At 39.2% G+C, this 18,580-nt stretch overlaps 1 protein-coding gene across 2 annotated transcripts; it reads left to right on the top strand.

The window, feature by feature from the left end:
* The first annotated feature begins 850 nt into the window (after positions 1–850).
* On the top strand, positions 851–18,431 carry Rnp4F (RNA-binding protein 4F). Of its 2 annotated transcripts, none has more exons than XM_073078300.1 (17): positions 851–1,041; positions 3,340–3,452; positions 3,915–4,090; positions 5,055–5,226; positions 6,215–6,365; positions 6,879–6,955; positions 7,133–7,238; positions 8,603–8,812; positions 9,761–9,934; positions 10,474–10,585; positions 11,100–11,368; positions 12,200–12,494; positions 13,062–13,161; positions 13,673–13,793; positions 14,343–14,578; positions 15,012–15,209; positions 16,262–18,431. In XM_073078300.1, the coding sequence occupies exons 1-17, from the start codon at positions 934–936 to the stop codon at positions 16,398–16,400; spliced, it is 2,757 nt and encodes a 918-aa protein (XP_072934401.1). In that variant the 5' UTR covers positions 851–933; the 3' UTR covers positions 16,401–18,431. The 2 variants fall into 2 exon arrangements, with proteins under 2 accessions (XP_072934401.1, XP_072934402.1); XM_073078301.1 differs by having other exon boundaries at positions 13,065–13,161.
* Positions 18,432–18,580: the final 149 nt, after the last annotated feature.

The raw sequence follows: 18,580 nt of genomic DNA on the forward strand, positions 1-18,580 counted from the left end.
TATTTGTGGACTAATTGATTACCAAGTTATTTTTGGACCATTAATAATGTGCCACAATATTGGGTTATATATAGGCTAAATTCCTAACAGGTATTCTGTATTGTTAAATAAATGATTCCGATCTTATTTTTTGATATAGGTGGTTACAGTTGGCTGTTTGGCACATATGTTATTATCCTGTTAGGTTCGGCACAACTCTAGTATGTGTAGAGACATGGTCCGTGGTAGAGACTGTATAGAAAAGTCAGAAAACAGCTTCACCACTCGGAACAATATGTTAGTCATCGTTCCGAGCTGCTCTTTATTATTATTGTTCTGAGGAGCTGCATCACTTATTGTTAAAATTAACAAAAAACCAGAATGGTAAAACATATTTTATCACCTGGCAATGTGATTATCATAAACAACAATTTATACTTTTTATCGAGGTGAGGTTTGGGTAAGTTGGTTCAGTGTCTATGATATATGTCACCTACATACTTTTATAATCTATGTTGTAATGATGTGCCGAGTCGGCCATTTTTGGTATTCGAGTACTTTAGTACTCATATAAAAAAGAATCGAGTCAGTACTCGAGTCCAAAGTATTCACAAAGTACTCGAATACTTTGCACAACATACAGTCCAATAGCACGGAAGAGCAAAAAAAAAAAAAAAAACGCCACTCACTACACAAAATTAAACAAGTTTTTACTTGTACGAGTAGTAGTTGTAGTGTACGAGTATCGTCAGTATTCGAGTATTACTGGTACTCGAGTATCACTATTGGTACTCGAGTATGCGAGTTTATGTAAGTACTCGAGTACTGACTCGAGTCGACCTGACTCGGCACATCTCTACTATGTTGACAGTTCCGCCCGCCATAGCGTTTATGTTGTGTGTTATCAAACAGGGGATTTTAATAAAAATTGTAGATTTCTAATTGTGGTATACTATGGCTATCGTGGAAGATGGTGTGCGGCACGAGTCCGAAGAAGAAAATGAAGTAGTGCTTGAAGAAGATCACGAGGAAGACGGAGAACAGGACTCCGACAGCTCGGACGTAAGCTTTTTTAACATTTCATATTTTCAAGGTATTCGCAAATAAATTCGTTAAGCTAATTATACAATTTAAGTGCTGACTGCGCTTTGATTTTTCGACTTTTTTTAATGTAATCATGATTTATTTTAGAGGCGTGGTAAGTTTTTGTTCTCTAATATGACATTACTATAAATTGATCCCTTGGGTTTCCCTTGTATGGATTTGTATGGATTTACATTTTGTAATAATTTTTTATTCGTAATTTATCGTATTTGGTTATTTCTATGTTAAGTTTCTTTGTTTACAGAATAGTTATAATTTTTGATTAAAATATCTTACAAAAAATTGTATTTGCGTGCTAATTGGGAACAATTATCATTATTTATAATTATGTTCCTTATTAGTTACCAATATTATGTGCTTTCGTCTCCGGCGATACCACATAGCAGTACTACTCCGGTCACACCCTTTTCTGCTGTGAAGTTTCTTGCATTTTGATGGTAGGGATGTTGATGCTGACTCTATTTGTGTAGCTCAGGCATCTGAGGTTGTCTTCAGATGAAACCTTTGTTCTATATGGAGTTGGCAGATGTCTATGGGTGGCAGTGGCCATATGCTACATGGTGGACAGCTTTGTTTCCTACTTCAGTCTTTCAACAAATGGTCAATTTCAATCATAATATTGTGTTTACTTCTGCACATTAATCGATTAATAAAACTGACCGATAATACCACATTCAAGTAATCTTAATTTTTACTTTATGACAATAATAGCCTAGCAATGACAGTGTTAATAACTATTTATTGGTATTTAGCTATGCTTAGCAAAATGCTGTAAATGTACAATGTGTCTAAATATACTTTGTAGCCTTTGTGTATTGCATACTACCAAGTAACACTGCCACGCCTATTTATAAATGAAATTGGGTTATATGTTTTATTACTTAAAGTTATTGTCACTATTAATGTCCCATTGCTGGGTAAAGGTCTCCTTGATTCAAAATAAAAAGGATTAACCCAGTCCACTGTGCTAGCCAAGTGTGATTTGGTAGACTTCATATCAGGGCCGGATTTAAGGGAGGGCAACCGGGGCGGACGCTCTGGGGCCTCCACAAAAGAGGGGCCCCCACAGTAGAGACGTCTGATTTTTTTAAAATTCTGACTAGTAAACACTAGTAAAAAAAAGATACCTTTTCCTTTGATATTTTTTTTCACTGTTTTACCTCTATCTACAGTACTTTGTACAAACATGAATACTAGAAGAATCTAATATTATAATATTATAGAAAATATTTATTGAAAAACTCAACTGAAAAAATTGTTAATTTTATTCAGAAAATAATTTGGGGCCAGGGGGCCTCCACTCCTTTGTTGCCCCCAGGCCTCTATACCTCTAAATCCGGCCCTGCTTCATATACCTTTTGAGATTATTTTTTAAAGATCTCTAATATGCAGGTTTCTTCATGATGTTTCCCTTCACTGAAAAGTGTGTGATATTTTTTTTCTAATATGCACATAATTTTAAAAAATTTGAGGGGCATGCTTGGGATAGAACCTCAATCAAGTGACCGAGTTGCATGCACTAGGCTCTCACTGCTAATGTATGACTGTTCAGATATGACCCTCAACTATTATATTAACAAACAAACTACTTGGAAAACCAAATGTGATAATATAGTGTCACATCATCATGCCTTACCACGTAAAAATGTGAGAAAATGGTACTTCCAAATTCTATTCATTTTATTTCCCTTTTTTATAATATAAGAATAGCAGACTAGCATGCAATTCATCCAATGGTAAGTGGCCGATGTCGCCCATGAACAATCAATTTCAGAACCGGAGTACCATAGCACTCAACACTACTGATATTAGGCAAAAGTTGTTGGCGAGGTGTTGCTGGCGACAAACCACAGGGCATTCCCCCATTTCTATTTCCAAACCAACATCTTTGTGTTTATTTGCCAGGATATGGTACTGAACCAGGAATACAGTCACAGATATTCTTATAGGTAGCTTATGCCTCTTGACTTCTGCTTTACATAGTCCTTTAATCACTATTCTGCAAATATTCTAATTAATTGAACTACAACTAATTAGGCACTATCAAAAAAGAGACTGTTCATACGCGCGTGCGCGTCACCTTTACTCGTTAGCTCTCAATTAGGTCTGTATCTGTCGTCCCCATACGACTACTGCACCTAGACTGTGCCGAAGCCCCACCAAGTGCATTAGGTGTTGCTTGTGTTCTTAAGTACCATTTAGATGACGTCAAGGTCTTTTAATATAATTAAATGGCAATATTTTTTATATTCGCAGGACGAAGATGACGATGATGTCTTAGTGGAGACCAAAATATCACTCCTGGAACAACAGATCACCCAGGATCCTTACAGCTATGATGATCACATTGAACTCATTCAAATTTTATGGTAAGATATATGATTATGATGATGATAGATTAATAACAAGCTCCATTTATTTATTACTTGAATGTAAGATTCTTAGATGCAATTTCAATGCAAATAATCGACTATGATGAAATAAAGAAGTTGGAAAGTGACCTTCAAACAACAAAATAGTAATCCGTGGTAGGAAAGTACGAGGAGGGTGATAGTGCAATTATGAATTTTATCTCTCAAGACTTGTATATTTATTTAATACAAAAATAATTGTTAATGCTGAACACATCCAGATACAACATGTATGAGTATAGAATGAAGAGAATTGTTCATCATAGACCATAATTCGGCCATAACTTTGAAAGAGAATGGACCCTTCGATCAAGAGGCTGAATTTCCTAGCCACTAAGCTATCACTGCTTTCATTAAGCATACTTACAAGAAATTACTTAGTATTTATGATAAAATTTACAAAATTTGTGTCGTCCCCAGGTCAGTGTCAGACTTGGAACGTTGGCGCGGCGCGTTCGACCGGCTGCAGCAGGTGTGCCTGCTGCGGCCGGAGCACTGGCTGCTGCGGCTGCAGACCGAGATGACGCTGGCCCACTCCGCGCAGTCCCGCGAGCACATGGCCGAGCTGTTCCAACAGGCCTCGCTTGACTGTTACTGTGAGTTTGTTTATGATAGAAGGAGAGGAAGCAAATTTTAGTGTAGGTGTAGGTATGTAGGTAACATAGACTGTAATCAAAGAAAAGAGGGTAATATATTTCTTATAGCTGTCAGAAGAGCTGGTGTTGCTTTACAAATGTTTGTACTAGTTTTTTTTATATATAATAAGAGTTGCAGATAAGCATGCAGTTCATCTGGATGGTAAGTAGCTACTAACACCTATGGACATCTGTAAAATTAGTCTTCTATCTGAAGTTAGCAACTGATATGTTGCTACTCTTGAGAACTAAGTGGGAACACCTCAGATAAGTATGTCTCTCTTACAACACTCTTCAAACCAGAAAACAGCAGTGCTTACTAATAGGTGTGGCGGTGGTGCTGCCGGAATTGCGAACTACAGAGGTGTCTACTACCTTCATGGTAGTTACTCAAAACCTGTTTTTTTATTATATTTGTCTATGATCTATTGAAACACCACTAGCAGATGCAACGCGACGCGTTTGGCCAAATCAAATCTATTACCAGAGTCACATAATATCACATATACAATACATTATCGACCACCTTCTAGCATTTGAGTCTTTCGATCTTTTATACTTAGCATATTTTTAATCTGTTCTTGTTTTGTATATATTTTATATATATTGTTACTAGTATGTATATATATATATATATGTATATGTATGTGTATATATAATATATTACATTTTATTTTACTTTTATGTAAATGCCTACCACATAATGTCGCCATCGCCCAGGGTTGACTGGCAGAGAATGCCATTAGGCATTAAGTCCTCCCTTGTTACCCTTAGTTTAAGGTGTTTCAAAATAAATAAATAAAAATTATCATCACATCGCATCAAATGTTCATAACATGAGCTTCGATAGTATGGTCCTGTCTGTGTCATTCATGAAGTTATAAATCCATTGAGTCGATCACTCAAGAATCGTTTCCACCCGCAGCGATCCCGATCCTGAGCGAGTGGTGTTCGTGGTCGCTGAGCACGGGCGACCCGGTGCTGGCGCGCGCTCAGCTCAGCGAGGTGGTGCGGCGCGCGGGCGCGGACCCCTTCTCCGGGAAGCTCTTCTGGGACGCGAAGCTCGAGCTGGAGAAGGCGCAGATGGATAGCATGAAGTGAGTGTTTGTTCGTCGCATTTTAGTTCATATGCTGTAGTGTATAAGATGTGTAGTTTGTAGCGTGATGTAGTGTTTTTTTATTTTATTTTTTTATAATATAGGAGTAGCAGCCGAGCATGCAGTCCATGATGGTAAGTGGCTACTGCCGCCCATGGACATCTGTATTCAACCCCAGATACGATTAGATACGCCTACCTAGAGTCTGCCATAGATGCGCTGCGACCCCAGAGGACTAAGCTGGAACGCCTCGGAAAAATATGTCTCTTACCACGCCCTTCAAACCATAACATAACAGCGCTTAACACTGCTGTTATTAGACAGAAATATGTGTGGCGGTGGTGCCGCCGAACTCGAACCATAAAGAGTTCTACCACGTTTAGATGTAACGTTTTTATTTTGTAACACAATGTGGTGAATCTAAGTGTTAGGAGTTTGTCTTGAGTGTACACGATATGGGGTTAGAGCAGTCTGTGAGCTTTCAGTGTTAGAGCATCAATTTGCTTGGCCACGAAATTGCCTTGTAACTGATAATGCAATTCCGACATTAAGTCGGAAACACTGCAGATACGACAGATGGTCTGAATCTTTTTGAGTATTAGTATCTATCCTAAATGTGTGCTGGGCCTTCTAGTTCCAGAAACTTTATGTTTATCACTAGTGCAGAAGTCACTGGTTCAGAAATACTATTCTAGTTTATCATTAGCCTATTTCTATGTCAATACTGGGCAAAGGTCTACGCTTATAGTTAGAAGAGCTTAGTTCATATTATGTCATACTGGTGAGGTGTAAATTGGTAGTCTTTGAAATGTGTGAAACTTTTTGTTTCTATAAAATTCATAAGCATGTCCTTTCTCATGCTATTTAAGTAAATGCTTATTTATTTCTCAGATGCCATAATTTAAACAATATCCTATGTAGTTAAATGACAAAATGAATATAAAAAAATGTAAACAAGTTGTAATCAAATATTATATCCTCCCAACAGTGTTGAGGATCCGCAGTACAAAGAGCAGAGGCAGAGAGTGCTCTGGTGCTTGGAGGAGGCCTTCACCAGGCCTCTGCTGCGCAGCGAGGAGGCCTGGCAGCCGCTGCAAGACCTGGCGCTCATGCTGCACGACCAGGAGTATTTGGATAAGGTATATTTTTTGTTTTTAATTTTCTTCACTCACATTAATTACTTTACAGATTTGAAGGTGGGAATACTGTAAGGATAGATGTAATGGTGTTTAAGATAAATAAATAAATAAATAAATTACAAAGGGGATATATTGTACCTTATTTTTTTATAATAATAGTAAACAAGGGTGTATTCCACATTATGGTAATTGGCTGCTGGAGCCGATGGATGTCTCTAATCAACCTTAGATAAGATAAATTTCCAATTGAGGTTGACCACAGATGTGCTATCTCTGAAGACTAATTTTGAACGGCATGAATTAGTATATCTCTCTTAACATACCCTTCACATCGAAACATAGGAATACTGCTGTTATAATGCAGAAACATGTTTGTCGATTGTGCCTTAAACACAGGTACAAAATCATGGTACAAAGGATTTGTACACATTTACTTGTATTTGTATCTAAGACAGATTTATGGCTGCTGTTACCTTATTTCGGATTTATCATATAGGAACACATTTGTTTCAGATCAAACAGCAACATGAGGTAGCTGTAGAGTATTTACAAAAAATCTCACCATTCGAAGACAAGTTGTTGACTACAGAGTAAGTAAAATTTAAAGTCATGTTGTATAACACTTGATAACATTATTATAATACAATAATAAATTGTAACAATAACAAGAGATTGCAATACTCCTACAACATACATACATATATCAATACCATGTTATAAAGTTTCTACTATTTCTTAAAGATGTTTATGTGATTGTTTTATTTCAGAGATCCCGAGGACAAATGTAAGATCTATCTCGACTACATAGATGTGGTGAAGGAATTGTCTCATGATGAAAAATACGTAGAATGCGACAGTGAAGGTATTCTCAAGGTGAGCCTTAAATTATAAAGAGATTTTTAATTTTTGATAGAAATTCATAGTTTGTTATTTTCGTATAGACTTATAGATCATCAATATTAATTTTTGAAAATTCTAGTACAACCAGGTGTTTAACATTTCATATTTTGGAACCAATAATTATCTTCTACCTTTATTTGGTGACATTAACTTTCGTTAAGTTCTTTTTTTATTTATTTTTATACTAGACAATATTATTTCAATGCATTATAAACTACAGTTAGATGTGCTTGATTCAAGGAGGATCAAGGATAACTTTTACAAGGTGGTGGAACCCTTTGTGGTTCGACTCCGGTGACATTACCGCCACACCTATTACTGATACATGACTGGTGTGTTAAACGCTGCTGTGCTCTGGTTTGAAGGATGTGGTAAGGGAGACATACTTTTCCGAGGTGTTCCAGCTTAGTCCTCAGAGGTAGCGGTAGAGGTAGGTCTATGGCCGACCTCAGGTAGGAATATCTAATCGTATCTGCATGCTTGTCAGCTACTCCTATATAACAAGAAACAAAATCGCCAGTAATTAATCACAGGAGGTCCTATCACCTACGTGTAAATAAAAGCCAGGGTTTTAGGGAGGTTCCGTTTCCAAGGAGGTTGATAAGTATTATATGTTTAGGTCAGTAACAAGTCACAGAGGGTTCTACCACCTACGCGTATAAAAAAGCCAGTTTTCTAGGTTGGTTCGGTTTGCAATTAGTTCATAAGTGTTATTGTGTTCAGGTTAGTAACGAGTCACAGGGGGATCTACCACCTACGCGTATAAAAAAGCCAGTTTTCTAGGTTGGTTCGGTTTGCAATTAGTTCATAAGTGTTATTGTGTTCAGGTTAGTAACGAGTCACAGGGGGATCTACCACCTACGCGTATAAAAAAGCCAGGGTTCTAGGTTGGTTCGGTTTGCAAGTAGTTCATAAGTGTTACGTGTTCAGGTTAGTAACGAGTCACAGGGGATTCTACCACCTATGCGTATAAAAAAACCAGGATTCTAGGTTGGTTCGGTTTGCAATTAGTTCATAAGTGTTATGTTCAGGTTAGTAACGAGTCACAGGGGGCTCTACCACCTACGCGTATAAAAAAGCCAGGGTTCTATAGTCTGATTCATAATTAGGTGTCCAAAATGTAAACAAAGGTGTTGTCCTATCAAGAAAATACGTTTCAAATAAATAATATTAATTTATCTTAATAAATTAAGATAAATTTGTTGAGTTTGTTAAAGTTTTTGTTTCTTGTTAATTTTGACAGTGACATTTGTTTGTTTGTATTTTGGACACCTAATTATGAATCATACTATAGGCAGGTTCGGTTCGGAAGTAGTTCATAAGTGTTACGTTCGCAGGTGTTGTACGACCGCGCGAGCAGCGAGTGCAGCGCGACGACGGCGGCGCACGCGCTGCTGCTGGCGTTCGCGCGCCACGCGCAGGCGACGGCGTCGCGCGCGAGCGTGCAGCGCGTGCTCGACGCGTGCGTGCGCCGCTGCCCGCGCCGCGCCGCCTTCTGGACGCTCAAGATGCAGCAGGCGGAGCACGAGGAGAGGGACTTCGAGGAGGTGATGTAACGCTTGTTGGATATGCGCTCCTAGTACATAGTCGTGCTTCCGGTCATTTGGAACATGAGAAGGACGATATGATGTATTGCTTAACATCTTTGTGATCCTGTTAAGTGGTTGAAACTCTGTACGCTCAAGATACAGCAGGCGGTGCACGAGGAGAGGGACTTCGAGGAGGTGATGTATACTTGCATTGATCATTCTTATTTAGCCCACTCCACATTCTCGAGAAAAGCACGAGAAACGTGTGAGAGTGTGGAGCTGATACGAATCGGGTTTTTCTCGCGTTCTCGCGAGAATGTGGAGCGGGATTTTTACTTTAGTAATGGGCTGAAATTAAGCTTGCGTCCGTCTCGCCGTTACCGAAGCAGAATTGAGGAACCGAAGTAGTGTCGACCCGACCAATAGGATTGTCAAGTACATCGTATTATACAAATGTTGGGTAGTACAACACAGACACAGATCTTCTTATCGAAAGGATCGACCATGCGCTGCTCGTTATCAAGTTATGCTGTTGGTAGGTGGTCGGCTTTCTCGATACCCAAGGTGCAACAGAGTACAAAGAGAAGGAATTCGACAACTTGATGCACCTCTTGTTGTTTATCTGCTCATTATACATAGTTGTGAAAAGGACATTAATGAGCTAACCGTTTCTTGCCTGATACTCTTCTAATAAACTCACTCAATAAGCGAAGTACATGGAGAAGATATTTGATAAAGTGACTCATGGCGTGTGTCTGTGTATTCTTAGTAGGTCTTGCAGTTACTTAAGATGCAACAGATACTAAAATAAGTATTTTGGAGACACACTGCTTCTAATCTAATGTTCTTCAACCATGTTCGCCTGCCGGTCATATCCTATTAAACGAATGTTTACGTACTAACAGCTGTATATTCGTTTTATTGATATAGAAATAGATTTTCCCTAATCATAAATATTCCTTACAGATCAAATCAATCTTCGAGACGGCGCTGACTAAGGGCATGGAGACGTACAAGGACGCCGAGATGCTGTGGCTGAGCTACCTGGAGTACACGCGGCGGCTCACCGTCTTCGATAACCCCAACGACGTGGACCGCCTGCGACGCACCTTCAGGCTCGCTTGGGACTCGCTCGCTGTGGTTAGTGGGGAAGAGAGACTTAGAGAAAGTGAGAGGGAGGGAGAAAGAGAGAGAGCGGGGAGGGAGAAAAAGAGAGAGAGAGCGGGGAGGGAGAAAGAGAGAGGGAGAGATAGAGAAAGAGAGGGAGGAGATAAAGAAAAAGAGAGAAATAAATATCAGAATATTTACAAATACAATATGTTTATTTGTAAATACAGGTTGTTTTTTTTAACTGGGCCTGGATGACCAATTGTTAAAATACAGGAAATAGGTAAAATTCTAAAAGGAATCTCTAGGCAAATTTTGATTGAAATACTATAACTGTTTTGTAAAAAATATTCAAATTATTTAACATAGTTTTTAAGCGAAAGTCAAACGAACTCATTTTGAAAAAAAAATCATCCTGTCTTTCTGAACAAATTATATAAAGAAAGTGATAAATGATAAATCACTGGTGATTTATACTACTACTATGAACTTTACACCCCTTCTGGAAGGGGCTCATATAAAAAAACTTCGTACATTAAATATTTGTTTTTAAACATAACTATTTTTGCCAGGCCTGGGGTGAGGAGGCTAATGACTGTGAAATACCTCTGTACTGGGCGCGGTTGGAGTACAAGCGCATTCAGGACCCGAAACAGGGGAAGGAAATCTTCGAAGAAATATTCAGTAAGTATTTAATAATATACAATATACATGAAAGTACATGTTTAATAATATACAATATACATGTAAATGTATGTGTTTTGTTGACTTTATGATATTACAAAAGTTGTAAGTAAGTTATAGTCATGGACTATGTGAACACTACAGTCTGCGTAATACTGCTAGACCACTCTGAATATAGAAATGAATCGCGTCGCCATAGCAAATTTTATGACTACACCTGCTCGCAACAACTTCAGAGCCTACTAGCAGTTTGGCGCGGACTATACCAGACCTCTGTTTATTAACAGTTTAATTGTAATGGTAAGGGAGATATAGTTATCCAAGGTGTGTCCCAACTTTGTCTTATATTGTAATCATATTTAAGGTTGATAACAGTCAAAACTGATGACTCATCATCAGGAAGACAGCATACTCGTTTGCTACAATATTAAATCTATTATTCATATATCATCATCCACACCCATACATAACTTAAGTATAAGTAAAAAAGTATAACGAAACTTGTGTTAAACAGAATACGGGCAAAACAAAACGCTATCGAAGTACTGGGAGGCGTTGATCCAGCTGGAGCAAGCCCGGGAGCGCGTGGAGAGAGCGGAGCGCGGCGAACGGGGGGAAAAGACAGAGCGCGGGGAGCGCGGGGAGCGGAGGATCCGGGAGCTGTGTCGCCGCGCGTTACGCTGTGTGGCCGACTATCCCCCCGCCGTGGCCAGACTGTGGCTCGACTTCGAACGCGACTACGGCGAGCTGGCACATGTCGTCGAGTGCCGGGATATGTGCGCGGTGAGTTGTGTTGGATATACCCAGATTACGTGAGGATCAGGAGTTTGCAGAGATAGTGGCAGAGGTGATCCAGTTAAACGGGGTAGAGAGCAAGTGGAGCGTGGCGAGTGCGGGGAGTGCGGGGAGCGGAGGATCCGGGAGCTGTGTCGCCGCGCGTTACGCTGTGTGGCCGACTATCCTCCCACTGTGGCCAGACTGTGGCTGGACTTTGAACGCGACTACGGCGAGCTGGCACATGTCGTCGAGTGCCGGGATATGTGTGCGGTGAGTTGTTTTTGGCATTATGCACAGGTTTGTAGGACCGGGAGTTAGGGAGATGGTGGGAGAGGTGATGCAGTTAAACGGTGTAGAGAGCGGGCGGATCGGGGCGAGTGCGGGGAGCGCGGGGAGCTGAGGATCCGGGAGCTGTGTCGCCGGGTGTTACGCTGTGTGGCCGACTATCCAGCGGCTGTGGCCAGATTGTGGCTCGACTTTGAACGCGACTACGGCGAGCTGGCCCATATCGTTGAGTGCCGGGATATGTGTGCGGTGAGTTCGATCGTGATGCTTGGTCTCTTCGCTCGCTCATTACTTAGAGTGAGCGAGTGAAGAGACCGGTGTGTTGAGAGGTGAGGGGGAGCGGGGTTTTATTAAAAAATAAATTGTTTTATTTAAATAAATAATAACTGACTTCCCGTCGGATGTGACACAATTATATCCCAATATGTTTGTGAGCAAACTTCAATATTTGCTGACTAATGAATTAATAAAGATTTACTCAATTAGCAAAGCTTATGTCTAGGTGGTATTTTGTGGTGGTACAACCTGAAGTTTAATTTATTTACTTTATAGACGAAAGTACAGCAATGGCGTGAAAACTATCAAACACTGAAGGAGAAGATGCTTGGACAAAAGACGAAGCTAAAGAACAAGCCAGTTCAGAACAAGAAGAAACCAAACCCTAAAAAGAAGTCGAAAGAAGACAAGTCGAACAAGGTCAAGAGGAAGTCCGACGAGACCGCCGAGACTATTGAGGTGAAGCGGAAAAAGGACAAAGATACGGATGTAGGTGAGAAGGACAAGGACGTCGATACCGGAGGAGGTCAGAAGCGGCCGCATGAGGATACAGAGGATAAGGAGGACGAAGGTATAGTATTTATTGCGTAAGGAGTTAGTAAGCTAAATTTTTAAAATTTGGTGTGGTTTATATTTCAGATGTGCTGAACAATAAGAAGCATGAATCCCTTTATTAATAATTCGATCTTTTTGCCTACCAAAAACCAACACCTGGCAATGTTTGCCTACTATAATGTATTTGACTTTACTTATCTTTGAAAATAACAACAACTATCAGGCTCGAAGGTTTTCTTGTTATTTTAAATGATAATCAATTTATAATTCGCATTCGTATATTACTTTTTCTTCAATAGAGTGCCTGCGATTTTAATCATTATCATATCACAGCGCTGATTAAGTGCAAATTGGTAGTCTTCACAAACCTTTGAGAACATCTTCTTAGACTTCTCTGGCGTGTAGATTTCATCACGTTGTTTTCCTTAATCGTTTCAGCAAATGATAATTAATTTCTAATACGTACATAACTTTGTAAACTCAGAGGTGCGTGCCTGAGATTTAAACCTTGGACCTCCCGAATAAGAGGCCGAGTTTTCAACCACTAGGCTAGTAGTTTCAATGTTAATTTCCAATTTCGCAGCAGCAGAGAACAAACGCCAAAGGACTGATACGGAGTCGAGCGCCACACAGCTGTCGGGCCGAGAGGCGTGCACGCTGTTCGTCAGCAACTTAGCGTATGAGTAAGTATGAGTAGTTTTTAATTATTTAAATTATTTTAACCAGATTTCAAAAAAGGAGGTTCTGTATTTGACCTGTATTTAAAACTGCTAGTCCGATCTGAATATAGAAATGAATCGCGTCGCCATAGCTAATTGTATGACTACACCTGCTCGCAACAACTTCAGAGCGGACTAGCAGTTTGGCGGGCACTACATGTATGTTCGCAAGCTTGTATGACCGCGATTTTCTCGAAACAATGATCCAATTTGCTATCCAAATAGGGTTTTGGTATTTTAAAGCTTAGCTAGCGCTGATGATATTACGGATATTTTCCTATATAATATATTTCAACTGTCTATATCTGTCACTGTAATAAGTCAGTGACAATTTGGTCTATTAAGTAAAATACCATCGCCAACAGCCCTATGACGTAAATAAATTAAATCACTAATATAAGCTTTAAGGTAATTAAATAAAAATCAATAGTGTGTTCAATTGTCCAAATATATTAACTATGAAACATAATTACAGTGTGAATGAAGAGAACTTAAGGGAGAAATTATCCGAGTACGGCGAGATTGTGTCGCTTCGAGTGCGGACCGGCGTTAAGGCGTTCGGCGGCTCCATATGCTACTGCCAGTACAAGACTTCGGTGAGTAGGCCGTATTGATATGTATAACTAAATTAGTAGAAACTAATGTGTTTTGAAATTGGTAGAACTTTTTGTGGTTCGACTCCGGCGGCACCAACACTACACTAATTTCGGCCTAATAACAGCGGTGTTAAGCACTGCTGTTCTAATAATAATAAGGGAGACATACTTTTCCGAGGTTAAGCTTAGTCCTCAGGGGTAGCGGCGTACCTGTGGCCGACCTCAAGTACCAATCTAATCTTATCTGACGTGTAATTATTTTTTTTAATTAAAAATATTAAAGACAAATATTTTAAACACTTATTTCCCCCCCAAATACGACTTTCTTATTGTATCTGATAGTACAATCAAATATTGATCATGGATTCGTTTTCGACTCAATTGGAATTAATATTAGTATCTCGGGATAGGACGGACACTTACCCATTTCTAACCATATAGCAGTTTAATATTACTGCTCTCGTATTATCCCTGCAATCGATTAACGAGAGACTACCACATTCAAGTAACCTTAATCTAATAGGCTTATTTTTAATTACATTTTAACAGGAGTCTGTGGAGGAGGCTCTCAAACACGACAGAGTGCCCCTCGACGGCCGTCCCATGTTCTTGTCGCGGTACTCCGCGTCCAAATCCAAGCAGGCCAACTTCAAATACCCAGTCACCACTGAGAAGAATAAGTTGTTTGTGAAGCAACTGCCGTTCTCCTACTGCAAGAAGGAAAAACTCACGAAGATATTCAAGAAGTATGGCAAGCTGAATGATATTAGGATTGTTACTTTCAAGTGAGTTTGTTTTATCAATAGTAAGTAAACTTTATTATAAGAGCTGATATATAAATTCTTACAGGGTTACTACTCTTACCGGATTTTATTTAACTTGCTTTGTTAGTTGGTATGAATTTGAGGGTATCTGGTAACTTCCACTATTCATATTTCACTTGCCATAATAAGAATTGGTGGATGGATTAAACATGACCAGAATCTATGGCATGGGTCTGTCCAGTCTTAAAAGGTACGGATTTTTGGTAGTTTTAAAGGCAAGCAATCGTTCATGCTTTCCATTTGGTGGGATAGCCAAGTATATGTAAGGTAAAATTGGATTATAGCGAATATCTGGATAAATATTCACTTTAAGTTTATTTTACTATACTGCAACTTTTGAGCTGTATAACATGGATATGTAATTCACATCTGACAGTCGAATGCTTGTCTCCAGGAACGGCAACCCCAAGGGCCTAGCGTACGTGGAGTACGAGGACGAGGCGGCGGCGGCGGCGGCGTTGGAGGCGACCAACGGCATGGAGCTGGCCGGCCGCAAGCTGGACGTGGCTGTTAGCGCTCCACCGCCTCGTGCTCCTGCAGCCACGCCCGCTTCCAGCCTGGGGCAGGGCAAGCGGGACACTGGGGGAGGAACGTGAGTATATCTTTATCTTTAGTGTACCTATAACGGCATGGAGCTGGCCGGCCGCAAGCTGGACGTAGCTGTTAGTGCCCCACCGCCCCGCGCTCCCACAACCACGGCCGCTTCCAGCCTGGGGCAGAGCAATCGGGATACTGGTGGAGGAACGTGAGTTTATCTTTAGTGAACCTATAACGGCATGGAGCTGGCCGGCCGCAAGCTGGATGTAGCTGTTAGTGCCCCACCGCCCCGAGCTCCCACATCCACGGCCGTTTCCAGCCTGGGGCAGGGCAAGCGGGATACTGGTGGGGGAATGTGAGTACCTTCTTATTAAGTAGGACAAGTGCGTTATTCAGGGGAGAACGTGACTTCTGTAATGCAATATTTCGATATTCGTAAACAAATTTGCCCGCTGAATAATGCTAAGTATGTCAATGCTGTGCACGAAAATCGAAGCATAATCTTTTGATACACGCTAAAAATCTACAGTCTAGGTAAACGGACGAGAGTCGTGGTAAGAATATACTCAAGTAGATAATTTACGTACTCGTATTCGTGCAACATTTAGATACTTGTTGAGTATCGTTGAGTAGAAGTATGTTGCACAAGGGACTAGTGTACGTGAAGTACCGGGACAAGGCAGCAGCGTTGGCGGCCCCGCAACCACCTTTGGCCAGGGGAAGCGCAGGGCTTTAATACATTTGTATCTATGGTCGTCGTCAACTCAATGTTGTCCGACTGTTCTCAGGTCTACCCTCGAGAATGAGCTGGTTACGTCATCGTTTACTGCGCTGGCCTAATGGAAATTGATAGATTTCTCATACCACTAAGAGCTTTTTTTAAAGACATCCCAAGTGTGCAGGTTTCTTTACGATATTTTCGCCAACCATCAAGTAATACATGACAAATATTTTTTTTTTTTATATTTTAATACATTTATACATAATGAATGAAAAGTACAAAAACTGTCTTATCACTAAAAATCGATCTCTTCCAAGACAACCATAGAGTTGTTGAAAGAAAACATTTCAGATACAAGAAATAAAAGGTGGTAATTTACTCCACAGACGGCGAACTCAACTGAGCAGCTTCATCCCCAGCGTGCTACAGCTGCCGTCGACCAGCAAGGCCAACGGCGACCACGCCAACGGCGAACAACGGCCGCTCTCCAACAAAGACTTCAGAGACATGCTGCTCAAGAACTAAATAAGACTACTAAACGCCGTGCTATTAAAAGACACTTAATGTCGTGTCGATGACAATTATTGACGACTGTCAAAGTTTATGTGACGTTTTGTATTGTCAAAATTGAGTTTACAGTGACAATAGAGTGATTTGTAAGAATACGCTCTACTACGCGACTACGATTTACTTTCGCTTTTAAAAAGTGATCTATTCAATGTTTTGCTTACTAAAGATTGACATTTGATGATTATTGCATACTAGAAATTATCGTTCGATCTTTGGTAAGTAAAAAAATGGATAGATAGATTATTAATAATGAAAGTTACGGGTGTTGTGTCTCACTATGTTTTAAAAAAATACAAAAAGAGTTTCTCTATTGTGGGGGAAGACCTATGTACAGGGCTTCGAAGGGCTGATAAATGGAAGAACAAAACAAAAATATCTTAAACTCAATTTTGACAATTGTGAAAATATACTTATTACGATAGCAGTGTCACACTATATGCCCGTTATTAATACTTAACCTATCAATCTTACCTATCAGGGATCGAAATTTGACAATTTCAGTATGAAGTAATTGTTACGGCGATCTTTGGTAGGAAAATATTGAAAAGATTGACTATTAATATAGAGCTTAAGTCAATCTTAGTAACTGTGGCTCGTTTAGTTTGGGATTTTGTTATTAAAATTAGTATATAATTTATGAAATACGCGGAGGTTGGGACTCTTTGGCGGTTATTTTTTTTAAACCAATACTTAGTTTATGAAAAATGCTGAAGTGGTTGGGAGTTGGACTCTTTGGAGGTTATTTTTCAAATACTTTTTTAATATTTTATCTTTTACAGTTGAATGAGAAATTATTGTAAGTATGTGGATTGATTTCTTAAAAAAGACTATAACGGTTGTCATAAAAATGCAGATTAATATCACTTCAAGTAATCTGGTTGAAATGGTCATTAATATATAAAAAAATATAACTTAAAGCTAACTTTTCTCATTTACTTTAGCTTACTATTTGTTGAAAATATTCGTATTATAGTATGTTGTAACTACTTAGTATGAACTTACTTAATTATATATTTTATTATTCAATTAAAATTTAAACTAGTAGGAAAAAATGCCTTATAATATTTAAATTAAATCATACAGTTTTGTTGCAATTTAAATATTCACAATATTTTTTCTAACTAAACGAACCATCAGTTATACTTTAACCGATCTCTTACACAGCAAATGTGTGTCTCACACGTTCTTAAAACAATTTGAACACATATTTTACGATAAAAACTATAAAATACATAGACGTACATCTGTTCGATGGTTGTATACTTAATATAAACGAATATATTGGAACCAATGATGTTTCATGATGTGGAGTTGAGGCTTGTGATCTGTCGCCTCGGACGCTCTGAAGCTGGCATTTTGAGCGTGCGAGCGAGACGGGAGATCGACGTATACAAAAACATGCAAAACATAAAAACATCAGGAAGGCGTCTGAATAGAATGAATGAATGAATGAATGTAATGATCACGTGATAGTAATGATTGAGTATTTCGAGGAACATAATGTTTCTATTTCGGAATATTTGGCCTAAAGCTTTCTATTCGGCCAATGGTCTAGTTGTACCATTATCACTAAAAAAAAAAAAAAAACACTAATTGGAAAAGATAACACACAAATAACTCCCTTCCGCGGATGAAGGCAGATTCCGTAAATACATAAATACGCTACGCGTGTGTGAGCACTGACAAGGTGTCATATGAATAGAATGAATGAATGTAATGATCACGTGATCGTAATGATTGAGTTTTTAGTGATATAATGTTTCAATTTCGGAATATATGGTCTAAAGCTTATCATTTGGCCAATGGTCTATGGTTCTGCCATTATATATCAGTTATATCACTAATTGATAACACACAAATAAGTTATATTCCATGGAATGCCTAATAAAGACGGGTCCCCTAAATAATGCACGTTGGCAACTAACACGCATATAGATAGAAGTAGAGCCTAAATGTGGATAAGACTATGTGTGTGTGGCGTGCATGTACATTTAGAAATTTAGAAGAGCATATCGATACCTTAATTCGCAAATCAGCCAACTCCACTTTTTTTCAAAATGTTTTTTTTTTTTAATTTATTTTGATAATAAATGGCGTTGAACGAAATCAAAATAAATAAAAAAAACATTATGAAA

The sequence above is a fragment of the Epargyreus clarus genome, unplaced genomic scaffold (genome assembly GCF_041222505.1).
Source record: "Epargyreus clarus isolate Ecla_fem2 unplaced genomic scaffold, WU_Ecla_fem_2.2 ptg000012l, whole genome shotgun sequence".
Taxonomy (NCBI): domain Eukaryota; kingdom Metazoa; phylum Arthropoda; class Insecta; order Lepidoptera; family Hesperiidae; genus Epargyreus; species Epargyreus clarus.